The following is a 25,804-nucleotide window of genomic DNA, read 5'->3' as shown; positions in this document are numbered from 1 at the left end:
GCAATAATATAGTATTACAGCCCTATTAACCCCCCCTTAGTGCGCGCTACGGTAGGCAGCTGACAGTGGCGGCGACGGCGTGAAGGTGGCGATTGAGCGTATCCGGCTGGCGTTGTGAGGATCTACTAGCGGTGGCTTGAGCGCGGCGGCTATTTGCGGGTCAGGCCATCGAGTTTGTTCTGCGCGACAACTTTGCATCCGTATTACGACATCTTCTTCGCCTTTGACGTGCGGGTACTCTCTTTACTTATACTTCCAGAAACTCTCACGATACATACTCCAGCATCACATACACGCCTCAGCACACGAAAACCGCCACCATGTCTACCAAGACGCGCCCCGCCATCCCACCTGTGGTTATGGACAGCATAACGCAGCAGATCGGCAACACGCCCCTCGTACGCCTGAACAAGATTCCGCAATCCCTGGGCATCCGTGCCACCGTATACGTAAAGGTCGAAGCCTTCAACGCCGGCGGCAGTGTCAAGGACCGCATCGCGCTTCGCATGATCGAAGCCGCTGAGAAGTCTGGTCGCATAAAGCCCGGTGACACACTCATCGAGCCTACGTCTGGTAACACGGGTATTGGGCTGGCTTTGGTGGGTGCGGTAAAGGGATACAGAACCATCATCACACTTCCCGAGAAGATGAGTCCCGAGAAGGTGGCGGTTCTTAAGGCGCTCGGAGCCGAGATCATTCGTACCCCGACAAGTGCGGCATGGGATAGCCCCGAAAGTCACATCGGCGTCGCGAGGAGATTAGTCAAGGAGATCCCGAACGCGCATATCCTCGACCAGTACTCGAACCCCGACAACCCGCTCGCGCACGAGTGCGGCACAGCCGAGGAGGTGTGGACACAGACCGACGGCAAGATCACCTGTCTTGTTGCTGGTGCAGGAACTGGAGGCACTATCACAGGCCTAGCGCGCGGTCTGAGGAAACACAAGCAGGATGTCAAGATTGTCGCTGCCGACCCACACGGCAGTATACTCGCACTCCCTGCGACCCTGAACGACGAACGTGTGAACGAGGGCTACAAAGTTGAGGGAATCGGATATGACTTCATCCCTGACGTCCTGGAGCAGAAGATTGTGGACAAGTGGTACAAGACAGACGACCGGACATCGTTCTTGTACGCGCGCCGGTTGATCTCCGAAGAGGGCATTCTTTGCGGTGGTTCGTCTGGTAGTGCGATGGCTGCCATGGTCGAAGCCGCGAAAGACATGGATCTCACCGAAGATGATGTTGTCGTCGTCATCCTCCCCGACAGCATTAGAAGCTATCTCAGCAAGGCATGTCATCTCTTTTCCTATGCTACTGTTGTGTCATACTAACGTATCATAGTTCGTCGACGACGACTGGCTTGCCGCAAACGACCTTCTCCCCCCTACGCCCCCTCTGACACCTAACACGAACGGCGCAAACACTCGCCGTCTCTCTACCACCAAGCAGGCCGACGCTTTCCACGGCGCCACCATCGCTTCCCTACGACTCAAACCCGTTACCACCGTTCCCTCGAACTCGCCCTGCAGCGAAGCCATCGAAACAATGCGTGAGAAAGGTTTCGACCAACTTCCCGTTAGCACATACTCTTCCGGCGGCAAGGTGCGTCTTGTCGGTCTAGTGACCCTCGGCAACTTGCTATCCTACATCGCTGCCGGTCGTGCAACCCCAAAGTCACCCGTCGAAGAGGTCATGTTCGATTTTCGCAAACTGAACGAGGTCGTCAAGGACCTCGGCCGTCTTTCGCTTGACGGCGACAACGCGAAGAACACACAGAAGGGCGGCAAGAAGGGACGAAGGGAGTTTGTTGAGATCACCAAGGAGACCAGCTTGAGCGATCTGAACAAGTTCTTCGAGTGGAACAGCGCAGCTGTTGTCACCGAGCGCGTCGATGGCGAGCCAAAGGCCGTTGCTGTTGTCACAAAGGTGGACTTGCTATCATGGATGGTAAGACAGGGAAACACTAATGGATACTCCAACTAGATGGAGTAGAGACGATGGAAACAAGATGTATATGAGGAAACGGTTAAACACGAGGCACGCATATCAAACCTTTAGCGAAAGAAAAGTTGGCGATATTCATATTGGACCGGTAGCAACGGAGTTATAGGCATGGTACAACTCAACTTAGATGGCATTCGTCTGGTACGTCAGGATAGAAGTGCGAGACCTCAACGTCTATAAACAACAGCTATGAAAGGCTGCAAAGTCAAACTCTTCTCGTTCAGCATGAAGCCTACGCTATCCCCATCATAATCTCTCTCAGCTTGCCCGCCGCCGCACCATCCAAAAACTCCATACTCTTCTTGATGCCCACTTTCCCGCTACCCATTTCCTCCATCTCCATCATCCACAGCAAATCATTCTCCACTATCTGCCCCTCCGTCGCGCCTTTCGCCTGCATCATGAAGCTGATCCGCAGGACGACCTTCATCTTGACTGGATCGACAATGACGTCTGTCACATTGGATTTCCAAGACTCAAGTCTGGGAAGCATGGATCGTAGATGGGTGAAAAAGTCGTCGAGGGAATGCGTGCCTTGGATGGGCGGAGAGAGAGAGACGGAGTAATTATGGCCCCACGAGTGTTCGAAAGAAGGGGCGCAGTAGGTACGCATGAGATCGAAGTCCATGCGTTCCGGGGAATCCGCGTCGAGTGTTTGGGCTCTGATGAAATTGAGCGCTGTGTCTCGGAGGATTGTATAGGTGGGCAAGGCAGATGTCGCCGGATCTTCTGCGGTGTGGTTGCTCATGGTGATGTTGCTGGTTTGTTTTCAAGAGATGAAGATGTGCAATTGGAACTCTTGAAATGGAAGAAAGATACGACTGTGGTTTGCTTCATTAAATGCGGAGCATTACCAGTGCTACCTAGTACATGCGGATCCCCACGGTACGCCACGGAATAGGGTTCAATTGTCCCGAAAAAAGGGGACGGCGCAAACTGTAAGTTTATACTACTGTTTGAGGTTGGCGCATATGCTGAGGACATGGGGCACGCTTGTTTTGTCTTCAAGAAAGTTGGTCGTGAAGAGAGCAAGGTACTATTGCGGGTGCTCCCGTTGCTCCACTATGTCCGTCCAATCAGCTGAACGACGACCGTGACGTCGAAGTAACGGTTGGAGACAACGAATGTTCACGACCTCGCTGGTAAAGTATCACGCAACTGTGGAACTATCGAATCGAATGTAGAAGTGGCGCGGTAGTGGGAAGGTCGTGTCGCTGAGCGATCAGACGCACGAATTACTTTCTGCGTGTTGGCCGTGTTCGCTATCAAAAACCGAAAGTGCCAAGAAGACATGAGATGGATGGATCTAAGGTGAAATGCGATAGGCCGAAGAGCTGGTGAGTGGGAAGAACTGAGCGGCCGACTTACTTACAACGTCAAACGCCATAGCCAGTGTCTGTCTATCGGGGCAGAGGGCCACATCACCTGTTGCTTCTCAAAGCCGCCCGTAGACCTGTAATATCATCGCTGCACGCTTGGAGGTCGTGTGATCTGGCTCCAAAAAGCCACTGGATCGCGTTCGATGAGGTTCCGCCTCACACTGGGATTCCATCGCTCCGGCTGCCTTCTGACTACGGCAGGCCCACTGACTACGGCTCTGTAGTAGCAATGGCCTGACTCAAGAGCCTGGCTTAATCGGAAGAATTGTCATCCCGGGTGTAAGGCGGCATAAGTACGAACACGCTCGTTGTATTCGCAGCCTATAGACTATTCGGCCGACATTTTTTGTCACTTCTGCCCTAATCGGCTGTCCGTTGCACATAGAGCCATTCGATATGCATACTGAAGTCGAAATGTGCTCGTGTATGAAGGATGAAGACAAAGGCAGTCCTCAGTACTACAGATATATAGCCGGCAGTTCTTTCGAGATGGAAGAGGAGAACGATTGGCGATTGCGGTCGAAGAATCATCCATCGAAGCAGTATTGGGGTGTAGAGGAACTCTGAAGTATCTGAACTGATTGTGTACGTGGTCTCGAATCGAACGCGATGAGGGTGAAGTAGGTTCAACCGAAATTAGGGCTATCGATGCCAGCGAGTGTAGCAATTGTGGAGGGACGGTCGGTATTCATGCGCGCTTCGAATAAGTAGTCGGTCCTAGGCTGTTAGCTTATTGCACGATACAGCCGCTGCGACGTGGTGCAGGGAAACGCAATCAGTGGACTGTTGCAATCTTTCCACATTGCTGTAAAAGGAGGATTGACGCATGGCGGAACTGTCGGAAGCCTCGATCTGAAGGACGATGCCCGTGCGTTGCGAGAGTGGTCAGGTGCATTCGACGTATGCGTAACGTCACTGAGAAAGGATCGCCGGTCGGTAAAGCTTGTTGAAGAAGGCGTCGTACACATGGCTGAGGGTTGTCACGCCAGAAGGGGTGTTTTCGACATGTCGTTGGGACTTGTAGACTGAGGAGGGCGTGTCCACTTGGGCAGCCAGCGGGAGCCAGTGTCTTAGTACGCGGAAGGCACGCCCCGGACGCCCTCGGTTCGGTCCGGTGTTTAAGTTCCAGACAGCCTGTGTTTGGCGCACCCTTTACGCATCTAACCATGAGAGTAGAGTGCTTCTCTGCACCGTTGTGCAGGGTCGCGAAGCTCACTCTGGGTTCATGGTCATCTGCGTGCACATGTGCAGCTGCAAGGCCTGATCGCCGCTACTTACCGCACGCCCATCATTCCCACTTCGGCTGCAAGCCTGCGTATCGTCTGCGACTCGGGAAAATCTACGAGCCCAAGGGTTCGGTATCTTTGCATGAGCTTCTTATTCGCCGTTCATCTCCGAACTTCGCATTGTTGCGACGCTCAGCAGGAAAACTTCCGAGCGGAAAGAGCATCACTGCAGTCCTTCCCAACTGCCGCAGAAAGCGCGCCTCGATGTGGTGCATGTGAGATCCAAGCCTTCCAGGTTCTCTCAGACGTGTATGGTGTAAAATTCTGCCTGCGACCACCTGCAGTGTGCTCTTGCCTCGGTAGTGTGTGTCGCTAGTCATGACCAGGACATATCGCCAGCGCGGCGCTTCGTGCGGCTGTTGTCTAATTCGGCGTTCGAAATCTGCTACAAGCGTGTATCGGGTTCGCGTACATTGGTGTTCCAAATCTCGTCGGTTTTGCGGTTTTGCGAAGCGTTCGCAGAGGCGCGTGGGGAATAGTGGCACAGTTCAGTGGTACAGATCGAAAGCGGTACACACTGCGTAGCTGTGCCACAATGGTGCTGCTGCTTGCACACACATTAGCGCTAATTGTTGGATCCAATAGTCGGGTTGGTGGAAGTGCGAGCAGAAGCCACTCGTTCGCGCTGCCAAGCTGAGTAGAACGCGGCAGTTCGTGCTAGAGAGTACTCGAGCACAACGGTAGCATCGATTCGTTCCATTCGATTCTGCACAAGTCGAATTCACTATGCCCATATTGATTGCACTGACTCGACCAGATTCTGTAGTAGACAAACCCCCCCAAGCAAAGGCGTTGTCCTCATCGTATCGCGACAGGGAGGATAGTGGAAGCTGATCTGTCGATGCCAGCTGTTTGAGAGGCAGTTCGATACACGAAAGGCCTTCTCTCATGCGAAGCGTTGAACCAAGCGAGATTTCGTGCCGCAATCGAACTCGTCGAGGGGGGTATCCGCCTAATCGGGGTGTCCGTCGTCAGTAGGAGACTCGATTCGATCGTAGAGGCGTGAGAACACTGGGTAAAGACCTAAGTCTTGTCTTAAGACAAGTCTCCGCGTCATGTTAGTTCTTTTGCGCCAATGTGTTGCTTGGTTGTGGTCGCCGCAGCGGAGTTCGTACGTACAGGCTTCGCGCGTCTGCAACGGTGTGAAGGAAGGGTTCGAAGGCGGGAAGGGGGTGGGATATGCGTCATTACACGATGCGTTGGGAAAGCGTGTATGCAGCAGTCCGATCCTTAAGGAGTGGGCGAAGACGAGCTATGTATTGTGTTCGAGGAGTTATGCCGGCTGTCTGAGAAGGATCGAAGACTCGAGAAGACGTTGTAAAAGGATTGTCATTTGAAGAGTATACAACAAACGGCTCAGCCAGTTGGTGTCATTGTTCGATGTAATTCAGTGAGACTGATGAAGACGAGATCCAGTGGCTTTCCGGCAGTGCGAGATTGGTTGCATCGGCGGAACACGGCACTTCCGGGATCTGCACGACTGCTCTCGCAGGGAGTGAACGTATTTGGCAGGCCACTCGTTGCAACCATCACCTACTGCAGCACTTCAAATACTTCTTAAACCTTGAACTGATGATTCCGGAAGCAGCATCTCACGCTGCTCGCAATATCGCTGATGATGGAAGCATAGAAAAATGTCTCACTATCTATTAGTATGAGTTCTGCGGTAATACTACACAGAAACGCGGACCGGCGAACCTCCCGAACCAGAGGATGCTGGAAGAGTCCCTAAACCTGTACCGTTGCAGTATCAGCTTCCATCTTAATAGCATGTATATCATGGGCGAGAGACCCAGGCGGCTTGAAACTCACCACGTAATCTTAGACGTCCAAGAATGAGTGCGGCTTTCTTGCTCTCGTACAAGTTGGCGTGGGATCCGCAAGTGAGAAGTTTGGCGCTTCCATCAAAACGGTGCATAGCCAACGATTTGTCAATATGCTGACCAGCCTGTTCAAACATCAGCACCAACTGGCGTTCTCTTCGCCACGGTCCGCGGAGGCCTTGCACACCCTGGCGATAAAACACTGTGAGAGGCGACTGGCGCATGTCCCCTAACCACACACTTCCTGCCTCGAGTGTAGCCAAGAGATCTACACTCTACGCACCTGCCCTGGCCGTGCTCGCGGACTGTTTCCACTACAGGAAGAATTCCTACACCGTATGGAACGCCTTCACCATGCGCTGCTGAAGTTTTCAATGTTTAGGCGCATGTCAGTCCCTCCTCGTAGCGAAACTCGGCGAATGTGATTCAGAAGCGTGGCGATGTCCCCGATCCCTGGCTCCTGTGAACCCACATCTAAGGTGTCACAAGTATCGCGCGTATATGAGATGCATATGCGACGTGGCTTGTTGGATGAACTGATCCTTCAGCTGCGGAATCCTCTGGATGCAAGCGTCAGGCGTGGCCCGCAGGTTCGGCGGGCATCATGCATCGGATCGAGACCTGAACATGGAGCGTTGGGCCGCACGTGTTCACGCTGTTATGGCCTCATGGGTTTTGGGTTGCTAATGAGGCTACAACGCTGGCAGACCTTCTCTCTTGGGCCGCTTCCCAGGCCATACCACGAAGATGCGGCCACGTATAATGCATCGGATAGTCTTAGATCGTATCTGCACAGCATCTCTGCCGCTCGCCGGAATCTAAGTAGCCTGGGCATTAGGCTGTCAAATGCACTTACGTTCTGATGCGTGCATTCGAGTCGAGAGGGGTGGGGCTGCACTGGCAGCTAGTCGGGATGAACGAACTCGCCTGCGGGGAGCAGGTGCCGGGCGCCTACACATCGTCTTGGGTAGTACTGATCAATTGCATTCCCTACCTTATCTGATCTGCGGTCAGGTGTTCGCGGTGTAGCAGTGGAGACGTGACTCTCCACTACCTTGGTAAGGGTTGGCAAGACGAGATCCAGAAGTTTCAGCCGACACCACCCCGCTTGCCGTCAATGCCATCGGTATGTCTTGAGTGCATGGGTCGATGGGGAAAGGACAACGCAAAAAAACTCGTACTGTCTAGGAAGCTTCACGATGAAGCGACGTCCGTTCAACAAGCGCGCTAGGGTTTAGTGTACCACCAACGAGCAGTGGCGGAAGCGACGACTGTACAACTTCATGTGTGCATGTTTCAATAACATGTAAAGATTTTTATAATTAGCAACAGATATGATGTAAACAAAAAAGCCGCCGCCCTCCAAGTTTCTTCCATATTCATGCCACAACGCTCCTTTCTGACCGCTTTCCACCGTGATTAAAAGAGTGTTTGAGACTTGACAGGTCCACGAAGAGAGATCGAGTATGCAGCGAAGGCTACTCAATAGCAGAAACGGCGATGCTAGCTACCCAGCATTCACAGCTGAGTCCTGTCGACTTCCAATGGTTCGATAGTGGCTTGCCGGCGGCGGTGACTGACTTTGGTTCGTAGTCCCAGTCAGAGTGCGCAGCGCGATCTCGGCAGCGTCTTCTTTTGCATTGGGAAGATAATTTACATCGTACCAGTATCTCGCCTGGAAGTTGGAACCGTGGATAGTGACCATGGTTGACCAGGCCGTTCGGCCGCCTAGCATGTATATTAGCTAGTGATATGCGAATTTGTATTGACGAAGCAATATGCTAGATTTGACTCACCACGGCGATCAGAAAGATCTGTGTATGTTGGTTCCTGTAGCCCTCTTGCCAGGCAATGATCTGGAAAGCGCATCAGTGTGCGTTAAATCAAGGACTGAAACGAATAGGCATACCTCGAAGGCGCTGCGTCCACGGATCTCGATTGGCCATGATAAGAATATTTTGGATAGACGCAGAACGAGTGAGGGTAGCAGACAAGGAATAAGTTGCAAGGGATAGAGGTAGATGGCTAAGAAAGGGTTGGGACTGGCTCGATACGACAAGCCTAGCAGCGATTCTAAGGGCGCAGCTACTTATAACATATAAGAGCGACACAGAGCCTCATTATAGACGGAAGAAGCAGACAGATATGGTAGTGAGTGACGAGGGTATGCAAGCATCCGTCTCGTCGGTCATGCTCTTCTTGCAAGTGACATGCGCATATGCTGTTAGAAGCCGTCGGAGCACTCAGTTTATGTGGCCAATAACGAGTTTCCCACACCCGAGCCATTGGGCTGGACGAACGCGCTCCAGAGCGGGCCGATGGGGCATGCGAGAATCCCAAGCATGGTCTAGGCCATGCGCAGCCTACTATTATCTGCGGAGAGTTGGGGACAGTCTGTCGGCAGCTGCTGGGAGGCGGTACGGATGAGATGCTTGTCAACACCCGCACTGGGAAAGCTGCATGAACAATATGCAATTGGAACCTGAGGCTGCAGCGTGAGGGTGCTTTACAACTTCAGCCCAAGAGCACGTTCGCGTACCCACATGGCTGCAAAACATGAGGCTAGTGTGGAGTGCCAGGTCATTATGCAGACACTCTGCAGTAGTGCTCAACAGGACCCTGCCTAATTTTCGCTGTGGCGGCAATGATATCATACCGAGAGAGGCGGTCGTTGCGGTTCGGTAAAGAATGCTTCGAATACATCAAACGATATTAAACAATGTCCGTCAATTATGAGGCGGATGATGCATTTTAGCAGCGCTGTTGACGGCAAGAGCGGATGGTCGTTGAGCTTGTACACCCACACTTGACCCAAGGTACCACAAAGCAGCGAAAGAATCAGGACACCAAATGATGAGGCATCGGGTTCCTGCTTATTGTTTGACCTTCCTCATGGGATATGAAGCCGCAGCCCGAGATTGATGAGCAGACCGACTGTCGTGAAGCGAAAGTCAACCCATGCAATTCCGTTGACGCAAATGCATGGCTGGGAATATGTGATTGCGACAGTTTTGATGGAAAAGATGTCCTGATTGGTTAGTTCGAGTAATCATCGTCGAGTGCCGTGACAATGTTCTTGCTACGATACAGTAGCTTCAACGATAAGAATATCCTTGATACACTTCGCTCGCCGCGATTACGTATCAGCTGCGTAGTAAAAAATCACCGCATTCTCTCTTGAGACTTCATGGGGCCGAGGCGGAGGGTCGTACGGAGAGCGTTGGGCTGATGCCGTGATCGAACATGCTTGAATGCAGCAGAGAGATGCGGGTTTGAGGTTCAGCGTCATGGAGAGTGCGATGTGGCGATGTGCTCCCAGCAGTCGACGCAAGACGAGCTTAGCCATGTGCCACGCGTGTGCTCGACGTCGTATCACCTGTCAGCTGTCAATCCTAAGCTGTCGGGATTGTACGCCTCAAGAACGAACTGGTCTTCTAGATTATCCTAACACGTAAGCAAACACCTCTCTCAAACGAAACATGCAGTCCAATGAGCGCTGTGCGGGCACAAGACTTGCACGGCTTAATTTGAATACCGAAGCGTGCCGTGTCGTACCCACGTCGTTGATGGAAATATGTTACTCTCACGTATGGCAGATTGCGAACCAATTGTATAGAGCAAAATTAGCTCAGGTCATTATTCGTTCCAAAATGTGGTATCGTAACTTCGATCCCAGTATGTATCGATCCAAGAATGATAACGTGGCGATTCGTAAACCAAAACGGGCGGTACTATGTGCATGTGCTGAACATCCATGCCGGCTGGTATCCTGTGCAATGAGAAAAGGCTCAACAAATGCAGCAAACAAACAACGCTTTGCATGCTGCAGACCAAAAGACGGCGCAGATGCCAAACACCAAGGTGTAAAAAGAGAACATGACCACCAGCAATGCTAAGACTGCGCCTGCCTGCAGGTAGCCATCCCAACAGAATGTTTCTGACAGGTTGGTGATACAAGATGCGAGAACAGGCTGCAGCTTCCCGATACTGATTGAACGTGTACTAACGCAAACTTGAGCTAAATAAAGCAGACACTAAACGGACGTCGGCAACCGACGTGCCGCTGAAGGATGTTTCTTGGGTATGTTGCCATCCTGGTGTTTTCGGCTGAACATCTCATCGATGAGGCGTTTGGGGCCAATGTATTCCAAGTTGGCCATTCTGAATGACGGATTTCTGAGAAGCGGGATGTGCATCTGCGTGCTCTGTTTGGAGTGGAAGCGTCGCTTGATGCAGTCGTCCACAAGAGCCATGAGACCCGTCGCCATAACAACACTGTTCGTTGGGTTAACTGACTGTTACTTTGCACGGCTTGCGCCATCGAATGGACTTACTCGGAAATGTCTGAGTCTGAGCGTAGGATCTTGTCGTCAGTGACACGCATATAACAAGGTGGTATCCAGCCACCACGGGCAGCCTCCTCATGCGCCTCTTCGTGCGTCAAGCGTACAGGACAGATATGCGCAAGCGGCTCCTTGTCGTTGTCATCGCGGACGAGGTAGTAGGAGACAGATTCCTGCTGGTCCCGTCCTTCCTTCTTGACGATGCGTTTCCAGGAGTAGTCGTGGCCCCAGTATTCAAAGGCGTACTTCTTGTATGACTTGGCACCGCGGCGCTTGACGTCGAGGTGTGCGTAATTCGAGAACTCGAGCTTGATGGTATTGGTTGGTATTAAGGCGCGGCCCTTTGAGTATCCCACTGCCTTCGGACGTGACTCGGAGCGCGTAATATCGTCGTCGTCGTCATGAAGACTGCCCTGCACGGAGTCATAGCCGGAGTCGGCCCGCTTTAGACCTGCTGATGTTGAGGGGCGAGAGTCGGACTTGACCAGACTAGCGAGGGCTGTGCTTGCGCGTTGCAGGACTGGCCGCATCTCTGTGGCTGGCTTCTGGTACTTGCGCGTCGAGTGGCAGACCTCACGGCCAGACTCTCTGCAGTATCGGCGCAGCGAGAACTGGCGTGTGCGAAGGTCCTGCATGCGGAGATGGAAGAGGGTGTAGCTTTGTTTCCGGTGTCCTCGTTCCTCGACCTGTGTGTCCACTCTCAGGTTCATGTTGCCGTCTATGGTCGAGTCGTCGTGGCGTATGGATAGGCGCTTGGACGTAGGGAAGAGCTCCCCAAAGTCGCGGGGTGTGGTAGGGATGGCATCGCAGGCTAGTGGCTCGTGTCGGTATGTGGGCACATCGTAGTCGGGCATGTCATCATCGAGCTCATCGGCGAGGTCTTCTTCTGATGTCGAGGCATATGTGTCGACGGAGGAGCGGGGCGGCAGCTGTGCATAGCGGTCGACCTTGTGTTGAGGCACAAAGTAGTCTCGTTCCCGGGCGCGTCCCTGTAGGCGGGCGTGGCTGGTCTCGCTGTGCATGAGTGACGGTCTGCGGTCGCTGTACTCTGTCGGCGCGGTGTCGTACGAACGGTCGCTGGCGTCGCTGCGAGCCGACACGGTGCTGTTGTCGCTGCGGCCAGACGCGGTGCTGTTACTCGACTGGTGCTGCCGCCAGTGTGGGTTGGGCGCCATGATGTAACGTGATGTCTTGCAGTGATGGACAATGGGGTATTAATGATATGGGATGGATGGGGTATTGGCTGAACATGCAGAAGCCGAGATGTGGGTGGGGATGGCACGACAATGCCATGCAAAGCAAACAAGCGTATAAGTAGAGCGTGAGGGTCAAGCGCACGAGTGAAGCAGGCGGCGCAGCGATCTGAGACAGCTCACGAAAGGGTGACCCGGCGCAGGGCGGAGACAAGGACCGACGGGGATTAATACACGCAGCGGATTTGGAGCAGCAGTGCAGCGCGAATCGAGGCGCAGCGCATGGCGTGGGAGAGAGGAAATAGGCTGCCTGGACGCTGCAGTTGTCTCGCGGGGTTCTCGACGCTGGTTGATCCCGCGCAGAGTCCTCGATCACGACCCACGGACATGGCTGCAACCCACAAAACGCCCTTGGCTTCATCCAGCAAATCGCCGGCACCGCTGGCCACCTGACTTGCCCGCATCGAGCGATGCAGACCTGGCTGGGCGAATCACTGCCAGCTGCTGACCCTCCCCCAGCACACACCGTTGCCTCGCCAAACGCTCACGGCAGCCTCTACGGCGTCACCAAACAGAGCCTTCCACCTGCTGCACTCTGTGCCATCCAGCGTAGTAATCCAGTGCTCACTCAGCGCGCGCGCGGAGAGGACGCAAATTTAGCCTCGCTCGACACCGCTTGATCGGCCGACCTGCCAGGCATCCCATGTTGGACAGGCTCACCCGATGCTGACCTTTGGTTCCTCGTCGGCACCGGGCGCCTACGGGACGTTCCCTGCTCCCTCCCTGGTGATCATCCCACGTGTATCGCGAGGCCGACGGACTTCTAGACGGCCTCCTCGACGGGCTCTCCCGGTCTTCGTCAGATGATAGTGGGAAGATTTTGCTGCCTACCCGACCCCAGCGACGTCATGTGCGCCAGCTAGTACCTAGGTCGCACGCTGCGCATCGGAACTGCACGTCCATGCGCATGCGACAGATGCCCATGTATCGTCGGGTCCTGTGCTGCAATGGCCGATTCACCCCTCCGTTGCGGGCTTACTACAAGGCTGCGCTGGCAAGGACCAGCCTCTACGCAGCCCGGGAGCTAGCCCTCTCCACCGTTTTCCCAGGGACCAGAATGCCCACGGCTGATGAGCACGATCACCGAAAAGATCACCCTGCGCGAAAGACGGTTGTTGGTTGTGACAGAAGCAAAGAGGAAGGAGCTAATAGTCCTGCACGCTAAGCTCCTCAACCTGGGCAATACCACCGAAACGTGTCATCGCTGCATATATTGCTGCCTACCGATAAATATGTTTGCCCCCTCGACGTAGTAACGAAGGAAGGCTTTCTTGCGTCATGCTACATCTCCTGCTCTTGGAGAAAAGAAACGCTTCACTGCGGATATTGTGCAGCCAATCAGAACGGGCTACGTGTTGAGCTCGCACACCAGCCACGACAACAACAGCGCAGAGCCTTTCAATCGTCACAACCGATCAATCTGAAAACCCGTCATCCGATAGTAGTTGAGATGAAAGAGCTGAGCCCATCGAAAAGCCAGTGCTGTTTTCCCATGCGTTCCTTCCACGCCAATGGTTCTGCATATTCTTTCCCCACTTCGTCCATCCACTCATGTCTCCATTTTCGCTGGGAAGTCGGCTACGACTGTCTATCAGTTGCATCCAAGGCTTCTAGACGTGGTCAGGTCCACTCCATGCAGATGCTGACCGAGGATCCGTCCGATGGTGCCATCAAGGAGGGCAGTGATTGCTGCATACTGACCAAACAGTTGGCGACGATTAGCCCGCACATACCCTTTGGCTCGACCACTAAGCAGGCGTCCTTGTTACTCGATACGATGGACTCATGGCCTTCCCCACACTTTGCCTCACAGGGCATTTGTACGTCAGTGAGGCGATGCCCTCACCACTTCCACGGCCTGTTGAACCGAGCTCTCTTGGACGCCTACCAAGCGAATGCTCGAGGCACCTACCATTCCTATGGGCAACTTGGAGGACTCTGGGCGAGGCTGTCAGCTGCGAAAGCGTAGCTTCAGCTCAGCCTCAACAGGCTCTCTGTGGTGCTGCCCCTAGGTTCGTCGAGTAGTTAATGGATGTCTACAGATAAGGCAACATACTACAGGCTTCAAAAGTAGCCTTACTTGCGTTAAAGCCTGCCCCTCATGTTTGCCTATATGCACGAGCGTTCAGTGAGTCGTGACTCTATGCCCCGCTAAGGCTTTCAACGAGATGCACTGATCAGCCGAACCACAATGCTGCATCCATGGGGCTAGCCTTGCTATCACGCCGAGAAGTTACTCCTGGTTGACCTTCATGATGAACACGCCTGATGATGTTGAAGAACTCGGCAGCATGAACAAGCGCTCACCAAACGCGAGTAGAAATCTCCATCTTTATTCCTGTCATACACCCATTTTGTCTACTCGACTCTACATGTAGAAGACGAGCTCGTAATCTCGCGCGTGGTAACTGAATCAGCAATGCTACTAATCGATGCTAAAGATAGCATGGCATGACACATGTACTCCATCTATGCACCCCTAACTAATGCTGACAGGCGTCTCGGACCTCGAGAGCAAGCTCATCTTGTATCCTGTCGCAGCAATTCTAAACAATGCTGCCGTTACAATATTGCCCCTATCAACACTTTCCAGGTATCACTTCAATCACTTTTCCTCAGTTCGAGCATCTACCGCCATCACTGCGTCTAGATTAGTTATGAACCACGGGTGCAATATCGTGATCTATGATTCACACATCGTGACTTTGATACTAGTTGCAGTGCAATGTATTCGGTATTGAGTTAGAACTTGGCGATCAACAAGCGCGAGTATATCGCAAAGTACGGCGGCAAAGGATCACATGGTAAATCAAAACTGTTGGAAAGTGCACATTGATCATTATCATTTCATAGTGGTAGATAGCACTACGACAGACCAAAGATGCTCACTGCGCTCCCTCTATCAAGCTTTGCTGTGGGTCGTGAATCATGGCGTCGTGAGCCCATCAATGGATGGTGGGCTTGAACGGTGGCCAGTCTCCTGCTGCCTCTGCCCACGCCCGTTTGCGCGTCTCTAATTTTCTCTCCGCCTCCAGTCGATCTACAACTGGCCGCAGTCCGCAATGGTGACGGTCTGCTTAGTGGAGCCGTTTTGGGAGCCGACCTTCTCGATGGCCTGGACGACCTCAAGACCCTCAACAACCTGGCCGAAGACGACGTGCTTGCCGTCCAACCAGGAGGTCTTGACGGTGCAGATGAAGAACTGGGAGCCGTTGGTTCCTGCGCGTTTAGTTAGTTCTCGAACCTCAAGACAAGGGGCAGTGTTCTGAGCGTACCAGGTCCGGCGTTAGCCATGGAGAGGATACCGGGGCCAGTGTGCCTCAGGTTGAAGTTCTCGTCCTCGAACTTCTCGCCGTAGATGCTACAGTGGAGATACGATGTCAGTGTATGTCTCACATGCATTTCGTACGGCCAAAGCTTACCTCTCACCTCCGGTGCCCTGTGTTATGTCAGCCATGTGTGCTCGCCAGAAGAAGGGTCGTGGGTATGACGTACGTTGCCGCGGGTGAAGTCACCACCCTGAAGCATGAACTGGGGGATGACGCGGTGGAAGCTGGAGCCCTTGTAGTGGAGGGGCTTGCCGCTCTTTCCAGTGCCCTTCTCGCCGGTGCAGAGAGCGCGGAAGTTCTCAGCGGTCTGTTGGTTATAGTCAGCGACTGCCTCATCTTATCGGTGCCTCGCGGGGAAAGAGGCCTGACGAAGACTCTGCTAGCGGGGTACTCACCTTGGGGACCTGGTCGGCGAAGAGCTCCATGACGATCCTGCCGGCAGGCTGGCCGCCAATGGTGGTGTCGAAGAAAACCTTGGGGTTGGACATGGTGATGGATGTGGTTTGAGTGTGTAGTGAAAAGGGTGTGGTGGTGGAGTGTTGTCGATGGGAAGGATGAGGGGCAGCTTTAAAAGATGAGAGAGGCCATGGAGGGGCATAGCTCTTTCCGTAGAGCACAGCACAAGGGTGGGGCCCGAGGCGTGATTGGGCCTCTCACCGTCGAGGCTGGACGTGCAAGGGCCGCTCGGGCCAGGCTTGGAGGGGTAATTGCGCCATGCCCTCCCCGCATGTCACTCAGGGCAGACGTAAGGGATCGTCGCCCGAGTACCATCGCCCGAAATTTTTGGCATCGCAATTGCAGCAAAGATTGCCTTGGTCCTTGTGCCGGATGGCTTCAGCCACGGGATTCCGTGGCGTCGCTCTGACAAGGCATCGCAGCAGATTGCTGCTGAACGGACCACCGTAGCGCCATTCGACCGGCTCCTCATAGCGAATACGACCCTAAAGTATCCTGTGTAACGTCTGATACGGTCAGCATAAGAGTCACTGGCTGCCCTCACCCGTGGTTGTGACTGTCCTAGGCTGTCTTTCCCAACGTCACTTCCTGGAGCCATCAAGGCGCACGAACCCGTATCAAGCGAAACACAAATGTGACAAATGGAATCAAATTATGGCTGGCCGGTGTGGCGACGGCCTTGTAACTACTGAAGAGAAGATAGAGAAGGTGAAGAACTGACAGCGCTCACGAACGCCGTGCCTCCCGGCTATGCTCTCGGATATACCCAACAAAGAAAAAGCTTCTCGTATCGCCGCCTATGGCTGTACCAACACGTTCATCTCAGCCGACTTCGCAAACTCGGCACGCTCCTGGATATCCTTCGCCTCAGCCTCCTTCCACAGCTGAATGACTTCCTGCTTGCGCGTTTCACTCCTGGGGTGGAACGCCATCTCCCATGGATCTGGCTTGATGATGAGTAAAGAGTTGGACTTGTTGACTGGCACTTCGATGTCCTTGCCGGTAACGGGGTCGACCTTTGCCCTGAGGTTGAAGGCCCACATCAGAGCTCCACAGCCTGTCACGGTCTCATCGCGGGTGATGGACATGCCGAGACATTGGCGTTGGCCCCAACCGAACGATGTCATGCCAACGATGTCAGGGTACTTGGTCAAGGGCTCCTGGAATGTCGGCCATCCAGCCTCCAACCATCGCTCGGGGCGGAACTCCTCAGGCTCGGGGTACTTGGCGGGGTTTCGGAGGAAGGCCCAGTCGAGAGGAAGAATGCGCGTGCCCTTGGGAATGAAGTATCCCTGGAACCAGTCGTCGGCCTCAGCTTCATGAGCAACACCTGGGAAAAAGTTAGAATCAATACGGAAGATGGCTCCTTGTGTGCTTACCAGTAGGTACGGTAGGTTTCCAGCGCATTGTCTCCTTGATACACGCACGAAGAACTGGCAAATTGGGCAAGTCGGCGACGGCAGGAGGCTGGTTACCGCAGACGCGGTCAATCTCCTCTTGGCACTTGACCTGCCACTCGGGGTGGTGTAGCATGCTGATGAGGAAGTAGTAAATCGGTCCAGTGACTGTGAAGATACCGACAAGCGCCATCATACCGATCACGCAAGAAGCTTCGTATTCGCCCGAGATGTTTGACTTTTCCGCGGTCTCAAGATAGTTCTTGGTGAAGCAAGACCTTTGCTGACCGACTTCCATACTCTTCTTGGTTTTTTGAAGGCACTCCATGAAGAAAGCTTGTTGGTCGTCGTGGCGCTTGCGCTCCCGGAGCTTCCAGGGGTTGATCGGCTCGGGCACCCAGTCCCAGAGAGGAGTCAAGACGTTTGTGATTGGCCCGGCGGGTGACATCTGGGTGAGCAGACCCCATGCGCTGGGGGTAAGAGGAACACTGAGCGAAGGATCGTCCCATGTCAATTGGCACATGACCTTAGAGCACATGTCTTCGAGGGAAAAGCTGAAGTCGTCGGGGTTTTCCACGAGCCTGGCCATCCATCGCTTGGCCTCGAATTCCATGATACCATTATAGCGGACGTTGGTAGCTCCAGTGAGGTAAGAATGAGTGAACTTTCGCTGACGAGCCCAGTATTCTGTTTTGATTAGCAGAATTCGCCGCCCCCATCACTGCGAGACTTACGGTTCTTTCCCATGAGAGGCAGGTACTCCATCGAGCCGTATGTGCTCTTCGCATCGAACAGCGACTTGATCTCGGGTCGATCGGAATACAACTTCGCCTTCTTCACAAGCATATCCTCGGCAATCTTCTCATCGGTGATGATGATGAAGTTCGCGCCCAACATCTTGGTGCGGTATATGGGACCGTAAATGTCGGCCCACTCCTTGAACTTCAGCCACATGAACTCAATGGGTAGGTCGTGAATGCGTCCAACCCACGGTACCTGCCAGGGGCCAGGCATGTTCTGGACATTGTATCGCTTGTCGTACTTGGTGACGGCGTCGACGACTGCGTATACAACAAGGCCGACGACTGCGACGCCTAGGGCGTAGGCTGTGAAGGGATGCATTTCGAGTACGCAGGTGACGGTCGAAGGCGTCTGTAGAAAAGTCGGGACCGGAGGGGTTGACTGTCAACTGACTTGCCAAGGGTCTTGACGGGGATGTTGTCGGAGAGAACGGTAACAATCACAAGACCACAGCGTGGGAAGCCTGGTAAATATCACACCACAGGTTTTCGTTGCACTACCACTCGTCCGGCTCCCCAGAGCTTGACTTATGTACAGCCATACAGGGCCCACTGGCGAGACGGGACCGTTTAGGGCACCAGATCCATCGGCGTCTAGGTGAGCATAGCCGACATGGAACTAAACATCGCTTGGGTGACAGACGGCAGATTCATCCAATGGCCAAGGTTGGAAACTACCGATTTCCATAGTGTGCCAGGATGGCGATCTCACTAACACCCTTGTTGATCTCAGTATCTGTATCCGCCACGGCGGAAGAACAGAAGTCGGTGCTAGCGGGCGCCGACTTACGACATATTGAAGAGCTTGGGGCTGGACTAACATGTATTGGTGCGCCGGGAGAGCACAGAGATCGACATGAACCAAGTTCACTTGCATGAACTCGGGCGTATCGAAACATTTACTCCCTGGTCTTGAGAACTGGAAACAGCTGAAGGAGCAACTCCCTAGTGGCTGCGTCCGCGTCTGCCGCTTTCTCTAGGCAAGTAATTGTTATTTCCACATTACCAGGCCAAGCATCACCGACAGATAGCAAGATCAAAGTCGGCAGCCGGCACATTACCGGGCCGTAAGACCCCTCTACTAATCAACTTGTGCTGCATAGCTTGCAGCATGGGTATGCATCGCTGGCAGTATGGGTGTTACATTTGCTCCTCGTTCGTACTGCACGTTACTGGTCGAACGCCTCGGTGATGGGGTACAGACGCCACACTGCATTTCTGAAACCGAGCGCCCTCAGTTGTCGTTGCACGGGAAGCGTTCCTTTGGTGGGCGGCCAAGTCCCCCGAAGAAAGGTGTCAAACACAGCCAGTCTAGAATCGATCTTCTTCACTACCTCGAGCAAAGAGTCTAAGCGTCATTAGAAGTGCTGGAATATATTTAGCGACGTTACACATCAATCGAATCTCAAGGGCTGCAGTCATCATGTGCCCACGTGGAGCAGCGAGATACAGCCGTGATCGAGCTGATAGGCTAGGAACGCCGCGGACCTGGCATCAGCGTGTATGTTCAGCATAAACGTTGAACTCGATCGTGTACAAAGATGACTTAGGATGCTGTTGGCCGTGCTTGGCCTCCGGAGTTTGTGGGGAACCATAGCGCGTTCGCACGGACGCACGCCAGCCGGGAGTTTGGGCTAGCGCGGGGGCTTGCCCATCGTCATCGAGATCGGTCCTCGACCAAAGCAGCCATGTTCCTGACAATCTGCCGCCAAGTGCAATGGTCATTGCATTGTCCAACACCTGCATGCCATAGTATGGCCGCGAAAGTACAACTGCGAAACAGCCCGGCCAGTCGGACGTCCGAGGGTCTTCGGCAAGCCTCACTGGTACCCCAACGGGGAATGCAGGTGGAGGCAACCTTCAGCATGTATGAAAGGCAGGCACGGCTTGTATGAAGGTCGGTTTCGACGATACAACCACCTCAATACGATCATACACACTGAACCGCAGTCATGCCTCACGCTCTTACTTCTCGCGACTCCACGATGGAGTCGAAGCCAATAGGGTCGTACCCTAACACTGGCATCGATGTCCTCATCGTGGGTACCGGTCTGGCTGGTCTGGTCGCTGCTCTTGAGTGCACACGCAAGGGCCACAACGTTCGCGTGCTTGAGAGGAATGCAGACATTAACACAGCTGGTGAGCGGCATTCTCAAATCATGGTCTTGACGAGCAACTCATAACGTGTGCTAGGTGACATGTACTTCATGGGCCTCAGCGCAACCCGCTTCTTGAAGCACTGGCCTGAATTGCTCAAGGAGTACAAGAAGATTTCGCTCCACAATGCCTGGATCGAGACCTTCAAGCACTCGGGCGAAGTTGTCATCGGACCTAAAAAGGTTGCAGATCGCCTTCGTGCACAAGGGCTGGACCCTGATACCCCTCCTGGCGAGTTCCAGATGCGCCCGCTTGTGTACAAGATGTTCGTTAGCGCTGTAGAAAACCTCGGTGTTTCCGTTGAGTTCAACCGCAGGGTTGTGGACTACTTTGAGGACGAGCAAACTGGCAAGGGTGGCTGCACCACCGACGACGGCAAGCGCTACGAGGCGGATGTAGTGATTGCGGCTGATGGTGTTGGATCAAAGAGTCAGAAGTTGGTCGGTGGACAAGTGCGCGCGAGGCCCTCCGGAAGGGCCATGTGGCGTGCTGCTTTCCCCAGGGAAGCTCTCGACAAAGATCCGGAAGTGAAAGAATTCTTCAAGATGATGCCAGGCAATGAGCCAATTGTGAGGACATGGCTGGGGTAAGTCCTTCCAACCAGATCATCACACTTCGGCTAACCCTCATAGTCCATCCACGTACGCGCTCACCCTGTCTCGCGAGGATGTCATGGTCTGGATCATGAACCACGACGTCACCGGTACTGAGAAGGAGTCGTGGAACAACACGATCGAGAAGGAAGAAGTTCTGGACGGCATGGACACTATGCCTGGGATGGAGACGGTCAAGTGGGCCCCAATCTTCAAGCAACTTGTCGAGACAACCCCGCCCAAGACGATCGTCAACTTCGAGCTCCTCTGGCGCAACCCTCAGCCAAGCTGGACCTCTCCCGGCGCTCGCGTCATTCAGATCGGTGATGCGGCACACTCCTACCTACCAGCTTCCGGCAACGGAGCGACCCAGGCCATTGAGGATGCCATATCGATAGCTTCCTGCCTGCAGGTCGGCGGCAAGGAGAACATTCCTCAGTCCGTACGCGTACACATCCGCTTCCGGTGAGTTGCTATCCCCAATCAATCTCTCTACACACATATGCTAACGTAGTCCGATAGCTTCATCCGCAACTCCTGTGCCCAGAAGCTCGGCTTCTCCAACGCTGAACTTCTCCAAGACACCGACTGGGACAAGGTCAAGCTTGATCCCCGCCGCGCTGCTCCCAAACTACCCAAGTGGGTTTGGTCTCACGACCCTGAGGCTTACGTATACGAGAACTACGAGAAGAGTGCGCAGTCGCTGAAGCAAGGCATCGACATGAAGGATGAAGACAAGTTTGAGCCCAACTACCCCAAGGGCTACAAGTACGAGCCTTGGAGCATTGAGAAGATCATGGATGACATGAGGGCGGGCGTGCCGATTGATCTCGGAGCTGGTGACTGGGAATAGGCGCGGATATGAAAAGGCATAGCCGCAGACTGTATTGCGTGCACGGCGTTTCGGAAATGTGTCGTGAACACTGAACAATGAATGAAATACGATATTATCAACCATAGCATGACATTTTCTTTGCCAAATGCTTGAAGATTGACACACATGGAAGTCGTCTGTCTCTCTAGGGCACATGTGCTTGGCAAGGCTGAGCACTTTGACACGCCTTGCCTCTCTGGTACAAGCGTTCTTTCGGCGGGAGCGCCCGCCACTGTTTGGTCCTCAGCGATCCATGACAGCGGCCGCTTCCATGTTGCTCATCGCTATCTCTGTGGCATTCCACTCGCTTCCCCTCTCATTGAAACCGCTACCACTGTGTCTGAGCGTCGAGAGAAGATCACTGTAAGCGACGTTGCACGAAGCATGTGCAGGTCACAGCACAAGCGAGGGTTTCGCAGACGAGATGCGCCGATAAAGGAAACTGGTACTTTCCGTTCCTGGTGCAAACTAGCGATTCGAGTCCGGGACGTGTACCCATGAACCAAAGATTTCTTCTCGTACCAGACTGAGCTCGCTGGATACGCCCGCTTGCCGCCCGTCGTCCTGCAGACTGCAGGTGCGAACGCTGAATTCTGACTATCAAACAGAGGCAGGGCAAGAACAAAACATTACCCCTTCACACTTCCACGAACCTTTCCGCTGGTTCGCAGTTTCCAACACCCCGATTCTCCGACATACTTCACCCTAGATAATTTTCTGCCACATGTACCAGGTTTCATTCATCAAAACTACTTAGCCGCAAGTCGATATCGCGGACTGCGAATGCATTATCTCAGGCCCACCACACGCCCCCCGAAGACTGTCTAATTCCTTCTTCCTGTAATCATCATTACGGCTCTCCACCGGAGTTTCGAGGGCTGTTGTGATCCGCAGATGGTATTTCGTTATTTGGTCTAGAGTGCGCAGGGAAGTCTATGACGCTGCCTAGACGCGCTAGTGCATGTCGCGGGGGACTGTTGAGCGTCGCTGTTGCACCGCGGACGGAACTGGGAGATGAGAGGGGTTGAGGTGGCTTATCGAGAGACCTTCGCGGATCTGATTAACAGAGGGGCTTAGACTTTGGGAGGGGTTTGTCGTGGGGTGGAAAGTCGGACATGGGACGCGACCGGGCGCGGTCGTTTTGCGAAGTCTAAAATCTGGCAGAAGGATGGGCGACCTTGTTGCTTTCCCAACTCGCGTCATCTCGGCTTTAGATCATTTTGAAACCAATGTCGCGTTGACGTTCAGGTGTACGAGTGCGGATGATATCAAGAGGTTATGAACGCGCGAACACGTGACATGAGTGCTCCCATTGATCGTCGCGCTATGCATCCAACGAACATCTGAAATCGCTCGCTATGCATACACGTTCAGCTCAGATAGCAAATGGCATGTTTGCGTCTACTGAAGTTTGGTGAAAACTATCTTACAGTTCAGATACCCAGACCACTGGTATCACTCGCTCAAGATTCCGTCCAAACGAATCTGCAACTCCTCCGCCTTTTTGCTATGCATAAACTCTCTCACACCTTCAACCCGCTTCCCATCCTTGCTCAACTTCACAAATAGGACACCCTCAGTCCACCACTCTGTGATCCCACTTTCCAACAATTGCGTTCCCAATTCACCGTCACCATTAACCTTGCCTCCCATCTTGCAGTGCGCGACTACCGTATTTGTGTCTTTTGAAAAGTGCACAGCTCTGCCTCCCTGACCATCGTCTTCAGGAACTACCTGAAAGTCGCTAAAGATCTCGAAAACCGTCTCGGCATGTTCGCGGAACGGCTGAATCGAACGAGTGGGTAGGTGCAGGTCTGCAGGAAGGGAGGTATGGCTAAAGTCGCGGGTGGCGTATGTTGTCAGGGCTTGAGAGCGAAGAGTCGAGTAGCTCTCTATGAACTTGTTGAAAGTCTGGATGTGCGCGCTTGATTCTTGTGACTGCGATGGATAGAGAAGGTATGCGATGGGCGCGAGAGCAGCGATTGCTGCGAGAGTTGCAGTGGCAAAGCGTATCTCCGCAGGTGTGAAGCCCAAGTCTGACATTTTGTGTTGATACCAGGATGAATGTGCGATGCTTATTGCATATGCGTGTCGAGGGTATCTGCAGTCGCTGAGCTTCCGAATTGTCGTTCGCCGGTCTTGTTGGTATGCCGTTTCCTGCTAGATTCTGGTAGCGAGTAAGATCGATCTGACGCGCACTACAGCATCTACCCGGTCGATCGTCCAGCCGTAAATAATCCGACCATGATCTACGGATCCGTCTAATATTGCGGATTCCAGTTACATCTCCGGTGATCAAACTTCGAGCCCCTCATGGCTTGCATTCAGCTGTGTTGAACGCCATCTCTGTGACGCTCCTGCATAATCACCGCAATGTCGGTGTGGCCCTCCACCGACCCGTAGCGCTGTGGAACATCGTGACGAGCCGGCCATTCGCTGTACGGTCTACAATCTCCGCTACCCTTCTCTGGGATCAGCGTAGAAGAGTGGAACTGCGTTCTAAAAAGAAGCAACGGTGGGTCTGGGATGCTTGCGGGGCCGGTCGTGCCAGTCTTTGGGCGACGCGTCGACGTGAATGCATATCATCGCTGCTTCCTCTGCTCTTCTGTAGTGATCGTTCTTTCTGCTTATTCTCCAATCTGAGGCTGAAAACAAGCTTGACCTGCTGCGGTAACCCACGTCTTTACGAAGCCAAGCAATCCTTCGACCCTTACAAGCAACCCCGCCATGGCCGCCACAAAAGCCATTCTTGTTACCGGCGCTACTGGTAAGCAAGGCGGTGCTGTACTTGAACAACTCGCATCGCATCCTTCGCACGCCGAATACACGCTCTTGGCTGTCACCCGTGATGCCAACTCTGGTTCTGCGAAGAAGATCGTTGAGCGTCATCCGGACGTAAAGTTGGTGCAAGGCAACTTGGACGAGCCCTCGGCGCTCTTTGCATCAGCCAAGGCCACACTCAAAGAGGCTGGTAAAGAGGAGAAGATCTGGGGTGTCTACTCTGTACAAGTCTCTCTAGGCAAGAATGTCACCCACGAGAGCGAGGTCATACAGGGTAACGCCCTGATTGACGAGTCGATCAAGGAAGGCGTCACACACTTTGTATATTCCAGCGTCGACCGCGGCGGCAACCAGCGCAGTTTCGAGAACAAGACGCCCATCCCGCATTTCCAGAGCAAGTATGAGATCGAACAGCACCTTCTCGAGAAGGCTGGCAAGAACGGCGAAAACATGGGCTGGACCATCCTCCGGCCGGTTGCCTTCATGGACAACCTCGCACCTGGCTTCCCTACCAAGGTGTTCCTCGCAGCACTCCGCGATACACTGCAGGGCAAGTCCATTCAGTGGGTGTCTGTCGAAGACATTGGTCTATTCGGCGCACGAGCGTTCGTCAACAACGAAGAATGGAACGGCCGTGCCGAGGGTCTCGCCGGTAGTGAGCTCACTATGGACGAGATGAGTGGATGCTTTGAGCGTGTCATCGGTAGCGCGGTGCCGGCAACCTACGGAATGTTTGGCTCCGCGCTTATGTGGGCCGTCACAGAAGTGAACGTCATGATCAGTTGGTTCGCAGCTGAGGGCTATGGCGCTGATATCAGCAAGTTGAAGAAGGAAGAGCCCAAGCTGTGCGATTTCGAGACTTGGCTGGCGGAGAGGAGTGGGTGGAAAGGTCAGGCCATCAAGCGATAGATGATGCTTTCATCTGCTGGCGGGGTTAAGCATCTAGCGTCGGACTTTTGCACGTTTCAGACTTTGACCCCTGTAAGGGATCTTGGGGAGTTTTCTACGAATACATGATTATCTATACTATCGCTATACTGTTATCTTGATGCATGTGCTTGCATGAGTGTTTGACTTCATTACCAGCCTTGCTAGATATAGCAGCGGTGGCTTAAGCACCGACTATTTTCCATATGACGCTGCCAGCAGTCATCATGGCCTGATATGTCGACTTGCAATCAGCATCGCATGGGCTGTGTGGGGTCTGTAACTGATGTGTTCGGGTTGCATCGACATCACAAACTGCGAGGTTGAAGAAACTTGTTCAGTCGTACGCTTCATTGCTAAATGCTACATTCCAAAGGCCTTGGACCAAGAGAGAAAAGA

The 25,804-nt window shown here is 53.6% G+C and overlaps 6 protein-coding genes across 6 annotated transcripts; 3 read left to right on the top strand and 3 right to left on the bottom strand.

The window, feature by feature from the left end:
- Nucleotides 1-320: 320 nt before the first annotated feature.
- On the top strand, nucleotides 321-1,986 carry J4E84_000388 (uncharacterized protein; the record flags this gene model as incomplete). Its single annotated transcript, XM_049383029.1, has 2 exons — nucleotides 321-1,292; nucleotides 1,345-1,986. 2 exons carry the CDS (start codon nucleotides 321-323, stop codon nucleotides 1,984-1,986), a joined length of 1,614 nt encoding a protein of 537 aa, XP_049248547.1.
- An 8,543-nt stretch (nucleotides 1,987-10,529) lies between these two features.
- J4E84_000387 (uncharacterized protein) lies at nucleotides 10,530-12,013 on the bottom strand (the record flags this gene model as incomplete). Its single annotated transcript, XM_049383028.1, has 2 exons — nucleotides 10,530-10,770; nucleotides 10,830-12,013. The coding sequence occupies 2 exons, from the start codon at nucleotides 12,011-12,013 to the stop codon at nucleotides 10,530-10,532; spliced, it is 1,425 nt and encodes a 474-aa protein (XP_049248546.1).
- Nucleotides 12,014-15,131: 3,118 nt separating this feature from the next.
- J4E84_000386 (uncharacterized protein) lies at nucleotides 15,132-15,908 on the bottom strand (the record flags this gene model as incomplete). Its single annotated transcript, XM_049383027.1, has 5 exons — nucleotides 15,132-15,310; nucleotides 15,367-15,452; nucleotides 15,514-15,530; nucleotides 15,587-15,727; nucleotides 15,816-15,908. The coding sequence occupies 5 exons, from the start codon at nucleotides 15,906-15,908 to the stop codon at nucleotides 15,132-15,134; spliced, it is 516 nt and encodes a 171-aa protein (XP_049248545.1).
- Nucleotides 15,909-16,673: 765 nt separating this feature from the next.
- Nucleotides 16,674-18,395, bottom strand: J4E84_000385 (uncharacterized protein; the record flags this gene model as incomplete). The annotated part of the gene is made up of 3 exons (XM_049383026.1): nucleotides 16,674-17,206; nucleotides 17,256-17,960; nucleotides 18,008-18,395. 3 exons carry the CDS (start codon nucleotides 18,393-18,395, stop codon nucleotides 16,674-16,676), a joined length of 1,626 nt encoding a protein of 541 aa, XP_049248544.1.
- A 1,630-nt stretch (nucleotides 18,396-20,025) lies between these two features.
- On the top strand, nucleotides 20,026-21,676 carry J4E84_000384 (uncharacterized protein; the record flags this gene model as incomplete). Its single annotated transcript, XM_049383025.1, has 4 exons — nucleotides 20,026-20,212; nucleotides 20,267-20,816; nucleotides 20,863-21,288; nucleotides 21,346-21,676. 4 exons carry the CDS (start codon nucleotides 20,026-20,028, stop codon nucleotides 21,674-21,676), a joined length of 1,494 nt encoding a protein of 497 aa, XP_049248543.1.
- Nucleotides 21,677-24,424: 2,748 nt separating this feature from the next.
- J4E84_000383 (uncharacterized protein) lies at nucleotides 24,425-25,387 on the top strand (the record flags this gene model as incomplete). The annotated part of the gene is made up of 1 exon (XM_049383024.1): nucleotides 24,425-25,387. One exon carries the CDS (start codon nucleotides 24,425-24,427, stop codon nucleotides 25,385-25,387), a length of 963 nt encoding a protein of 320 aa, XP_049248542.1.
- Between the last annotated feature and the right edge of the window lie 417 nt (nucleotides 25,388-25,804).

This window comes from Alternaria hordeiaustralica (genome assembly GCF_023758085.1).
Source record: "Alternaria hordeiaustralica strain BMP 2776 chromosome Unknown scaffold_1, whole genome shotgun sequence".
Taxonomy (NCBI): Eukaryota; Fungi; Ascomycota; class Dothideomycetes; order Pleosporales; family Pleosporaceae; genus Alternaria; species Alternaria hordeiaustralica.
This window is presented reverse-complemented; position numbering and strand designations above follow the sequence as displayed.